Source organism: Oncorhynchus mykiss, chromosome 13, assembly GCF_057628025.1.
Source record: "Oncorhynchus mykiss isolate SJ-2025 chromosome 13, ASM5762802v1, whole genome shotgun sequence".
NCBI lineage: Eukaryota > Metazoa > Chordata > Actinopteri > Salmoniformes > Salmonidae > Oncorhynchus > Oncorhynchus mykiss.
The window spans coordinates 47,606,836-47,612,835 of NC_143034.1; the positions used below are offsets into that span (position 1 = coordinate 47,606,836).

Consider the following 6,000-nt stretch of genomic DNA (forward strand, 5'->3'; position numbering starts at 1 on the left):
TGGAACCCAGGACAGCAGATAGTTCATAAATTCTTGGAAACCCAGAGTGTTTGGAGAGACAATAGATCATGGAAATTCAGAATGCTTCAGAGGGAATGAAGGCAGCAGAGTGTGAACACTGACTGCGACAGTTTGAGACTGAGCAGTAATCACGGCAGCAGACTGGCTTGGCCGGGCTCTGGGTGCGTGAGGCTGGGCCGACCTCACGCCTCTGTCTTCCGCTCCTCACAGGAGGTAACGTGGTGTGAGGAGGCCTCATTGGGCCTCTGGCTGGCAGACTGCATGCTGGGGACATCTGGACTGGAGCAGTCTTCACTGGGCCCTGAGGCCACACAACAGACTGTGTGTGCTGGTACTGCCACTCCTAGTCCTAACCCACCCCCTCCACGGCAGCTGCACAGGATGCCCCGCCAGAGACAGATCTGTGGAAACCATGAGAGTGGCCAGTGGTTGTCCACACTAAAACAAAGATAATAATGTTGAAGTGCTGTTTCTGGTCCAGAGAAGCTGACGACCATGCTGAACACTAGGTAACTAACCGTTTGGAAACAGAATCTTGTGTAATTTCCTTGTTCCCCTGTTCTACATTCTTTATCTGGTATTATATCTTGGATCATTCAATCAGGTCTTGGATTAGGGCACCCAAAAGCGAATAAAAAAAACAGAAAAACTTTCCATCCAAAAATAGGTGCTGCATCACTTAGAAAAATAAGCCCCTAGTGTCATCTGTCAAAATATCTCACTTATGGGCTGCTAAAAACACTCAAGGGATGTGTCAAGTTAGACATGGCTTAAACAAAAAAACTAAATTGATCACAGACTTATAAATATCAAAACACACCAAAGATGTAGCAAGAATTCTAGAAGGGGGGAGAAAAGAAGAAGAAGATGCCTATTTGAAAGTTAGAAAAAATGAGTTGCCTGTGACATTTCATTTTGTTAAAAGTAGCTCTCATGCTACAAAATATTGGAGGGCCCTGGTCAAAAGAGTTCTCTGTCCATTTCCCTGTCTTGTCCTGTCCTCTATGCTGCCTGGCCCGTCGCCATAATTTAGGTCAGTGACAGGGAAAAGAAAAACACAAACAAACAGTGATGAAACAGGGCAGTTAGCACAACGTCTTCTAAGCCTCACTAGGAAAGCAGAATTATGCTGGGTTCAGGAACATTAGAAAATAACCAGTATGAAACACAAACAACAGCTTTTCATAACAAGCATGAGACAGGGGCATGACTGATGTGTCATTTTTGCAGACGGTTAGATTTGCTTGCAAGGGCATGTGAGAGCAGAGCAGGGAGATTTAGGCGAGTTAATGGGAAACGTTCAACATTCAATTGCGCAGTGTAACCTGCAGCGACAACCCCCCAAACTCTACCTTCTCTCACACCCTGCAAAAGAGACGTGTTGGCATGAATATTTAAGAGACATCTTGAGCTAAATTCATTCATTCATTCATTCACCAAATAGGCCGCAGGTATTTGAGATGGAAGTATGCCACAGACAGTCATTGGAGGACTGAAGGGCAAGACATAATTCATCACAGACACAGCCCATAAAGAAAGTAAACGTAGTCTATATCAAAGCACATCATTTAATCATTTTCTGTATCACGAACACTTTGTATTTGCAGAGTTATATTACCTTGTGACCTAGCAACTAGCGAGCATTACAGACTGTGGCATGACTCTTTGGAAACAATCTCTCTCTGACAATGAGAACTCAATGAACAGAAAACACTATGCAGTGTACGATAAACTGGTAGTACACATCCATGGCCCTGCTTTATATAGCGTAGTAGTGGACTTTACTATAGGGTAGTGACAGAGCAACACTTTGGCCTCTGCACAATTTATAGGCACCATATGAAAATAATGACTGTCCTTTCTAGAGGTCGACCGATTAATCAGAATGGCCGATTAATTAGGGCCGATTTCAAGTTTTCATAACAATCGGAAATTGGTAGTTTTGGACACCAATTTGGACAAGTTTTTTTTTTACACCTTTATTTAATCTTTATTTAACTAGGCAAGTCAGTTAAGAACACATTCTTATTTTCAATGACGGCCTAGTTCAGGGGCAGAACGACAGATTTTTACATTGTCAGCTCGGGGGATTCAATCTTGCAACCTTACAGTTAACAAGTCCAACGCTCTAACCACCTGATTACATTGCACTCCACGAGGCACCTGCCTGTTACGCGAATGCAGTAGAAGCCAAGGTAAGTTGCTAGCTAGCATTAAACCTATCTCATAAATAACAATCAATCAATCATAATCATGAGTTAACTACACATGGTTGATGATATTACTAGTTTATCTAGCGTGTCCTGCCTTATGTTGCATATAATCGATGCGGTGTACCTAACCATCAATGCCTTTCTTAAAATCAATACACTGAAGTACATATTTTTAAACCTGCATATTTAGCTAAAAGAAATCCAGGTTACCAGGCAATATTAAAGAGGTGAAATTGTGTTACTTCTCTTGCGTTCATTGCACGCAGTCAGTGTATATGCAACAGTTTGGGCCGCGTAATTTGCCAGAATTTTACGTAATTATGACATAACATTGAAGGTTGTGCAATGTAACAGGAATATTTAGACTTATGGATGCCATCCGTTAAATAAAATACGGAAAGGTTCCGTATTTCACTGAAAGAATAAACATCTTGTTTGAGATGATCGTTTTCGGATTCAACCATATGAATGACCTAAGGCTCGTATTTCTGTGTGTTATCATGTTATAACTAAGTCTATGATTTGATAGAGCAGTCTGACTGAGCGATGGTAGGCACCAGCAGGCTCGTAAGCATTCATTCAAACAGCACTTTTATGCGTTTTGCCAGCAGCTCTGCTGTTTATGACTTCAAGCCTATCAACTCCTGAGATTAGGCTGGTGTAACCGATGTGAAATGGCTAGCTAGTTAGCGGGGTAATAATAGCGTTTAATGCAATGTATTGTGATAATGTATTGGGCCTATAGCTTACAGCACAAACCTCATTGCTACAGTACTGTTTTTAATCGGTTAATTTTGCATGGGTTTACGTTTTTTAAGTCATGTTAGATAACAGGTTGTATTTGAACTGAAATTGATCTTGACTCAGAATAGGTTGGTGACCACTGTTCTAGAGTTTTCCCTGTTAACACTATCAACATTTCCCTTTACTGTGGCAAATGTGATCGAATCAATGCAATAGCCACTTTCAATGCAACATACCGAAACAAAACAAACTATGCAAGAGATTTTGTTGTAGGCAGAATGCATCGGAGTAGGATTCTATTGCATTGACACACACTACTCTGCCCGTACGGCATAAACAATCAGAGCTGCAGTAGGCCTATATGCAATTAGACCATTGACATATGGATCGGTGCCATTTACTTTGAACTGGACTGTGTTTGCAGCATGAGGGGTCGAGAGTAGATGTGCTTGTTTTGAGATCAAAGCTAGAGCTGCATGTAGCCACGTGTGCACATTTTGTTCATATCCTTTGCTAGTTAGTGAGTTATTAGCCCAGTCATTTGTAGTCAGCAATAGTGGAGTGACTGCTTCCACAAGAGAATAAAACGTGTACATTTCTAGACATCTTTGAAACCCGAGTCAGGTAAAGAGCTTTATTTACGCCTTAAAGGGGCACTGTTGTATTTTGAGACAGGCTTGAATAAGCTAAGTAGCCAATAGGCAGAGGGTAGCATTACTTGTCTGATGATCTGTAATAATGGTATGAGAATAATAATGCATTTTGTAAAGTGGTTTCTTAGATCAAACAACATATTTAGTCACCTCCTTGTCTGAAGCACAAGTGGATAAACAGGTTAATGTCAAGCCTTGTATATTTATTTTCAAAAGTCTCATGGAATGAAGGCCTACATTGAACACCAGACAGTGGCTGCTACTGCAGGCTGAATGACAGAACAGCTATTTCCATGTTAAAAATGTTATGGGATACACGTTCTCCATTGTTTTTTTTATGGTAGGCCACTCTGGTAGGACTACATTATGATCAAATAGCCATAGTAGCCTACATTACCACTGTTAAAATTGTAACTTAAATCAGGTACATCCTCAGTGTTCACAGTAAACACGTACGGGAAATTCCACAGAATTTTCACAAAGTTCAAGTTGGTGCTCAGCAGACCTGAAATTTGCTCAGAGCCTAAAAACATTTTAGGTAACATTGCTGAAGACCACAACATAATCACTGACATGTTTTAAAATTCATAATACTGTATGTATTCACTTGTAACAGAGGCCGAAATTACACACTGGAAGACCAACAGATTATAAGGGTGACGTCAATCGCAGGCAGAAACTGAACAGGACACCAACTCAACCCCATCCTGTCTTGGGTTTCAGACAGGCTAAGCAATAAACCAACTAATCTGAATACATTACTTGCATATGTTGAGGTTAATAGTTGGTGTTGTGGTTCTGCCAGCAATACAGTTAAAATTGTAGCCCATTAGATGTAACATGCCAAGAAATGCGTGATCTAGTTGGCATAACTGGTAAATCCGATATCAACAGAACAGAAGCGAAACACACCCAGCATTGCCGAGCAACTGAGACGGGAATACGCTAAGCTTGTGTACCCTACCACTAAATAACAAAAGCGAATACATTGTGGGTGCAGGATTCTCCAACAAGCGGCGTAGCTAGCTACAGTAGCTAACTAGCTGCAAACGATACATGTAGTTAGCGCTAATATTACACATAATATTCTCAACTCGCCCGAATGTTGCACAGCCAGGTATGTAGTTCCATGGATGGTGGCTACGGGACAGTAGAACCCATGTTGCCCTCTTACTAACTCGGACTTTGCTGATAGCTAACGTTACCGTGAGGAAAATGTTACTGTGATGTGTTTGCCCCACCTATTAAGATGAATGCAGGAACTGTAAATCGCTCTGAATAAGACCGTCTGCTAATTGACTAAAATGTTACATGTACATTGTCGTCATTGTCATACCAACAATGTGACAGCTAGCCAGCCAACTAACCTTAGCTAGCTCGATGTAGTTAGCTAATTTCCCCAAGGTCACTCGGTTCACTTTGTCAAAATTACACATTATTTGTATCCACTAAGCACGTGCTTAGCATTGGTAGTTGTGGGTTCAATCCATTGCTCGCTGGCCAAGACGAGCTCGACAGCAATGCAACTCGTCGAACACTGGACTATCAAGTTGCTGCTAACTAGCCTAGCTAGCATACCTGCAGACTTCTCGAATAGTGCGAGGCTATGAACCTAACTACAGATTCCTGACTCATTTTAAAATGTGTTATTAAGGTGCACAGTTATTATCGTGATATTATTTATACTACATTGTATTTAGTTGCTAAATATTTTATTAACATTACCTGGAAATCACGTTCTTCGTTGAACCTAGAAAATCTGTCAGCCATTTTCTGTACGCAGCAGCTTCTTTCGTCTCTCTTAGTGCTGGACATGGAAACGCCTACTGAGTTACCAACAAAGCAACTGTCCAATTGTAACTCGCAAATGCGTTGATTGACGTAAACTTTGAAACAACGTTGCAAATTTGTAAAACAGTGTAACTTATTGTTATTAAGCGTGCCCAAACATATTAGCTGGTTCATAAACCAGCAACCGCCGCCCTCATATGACAATCTATATCATTTGGTTTAGTCTACATTTATATCCCACACATATACCACTCATGTACACTTTGTTAGTATTTATAATCTATTATTTTACTTTCTGCTGTCGAAAGAGAGCAGTAAGCTAGCTAGCTATACATTACATTATTACTTTGTTATTACAACTCAATGGGAGACTACACATTTCCACAAACTCTACCTGGATAATAATTAAGCTAGGTTCCCATGCCATCTCGTGGCCAATACATTGAATAGCGACAAGGCCACACAACAAACAGCATTTAATTGTCACACACTTCAAAAACAACAGGTGTAACCTAACAGTGAAATGCTTACAACAACAACAACAACAAAAATAAAAAATAGTAACACAATGAATAAAT

General features: G+C 40.6%; 1 protein-coding gene across 17 annotated transcripts in view; it reads right to left on the reverse strand.

Moving 5' to 3' along the window:
* The window catches only part of LOC110486290 (G patch domain-containing protein 8), a 37,251-nt gene extending 31,774 nt beyond the window's left edge, over window positions 1-5,477 (reverse strand). For 16 of the 17 annotated variants that reach the window (XM_090196359.1, XM_090196352.1, XM_090196365.1 and 13 more), the window contains exon 1: window positions 5,357-5,459. Coding sequence is in view for 1 of the 17 variants with exons in the window: in XM_036940992.2 (XP_036796887.2) it covers window positions 5,357-5,446 (90 nt within the window). In the remaining 16 variants the exon portion in view is untranslated. Of the gene's footprint in view, window positions 1-5,356 lie in introns of all 17 variants that reach the window. The other variant, XM_036940992.2, reaches the window with a different exon arrangement.
* Between the last annotated feature and the right edge of the window lie 523 nt (window positions 5,478-6,000).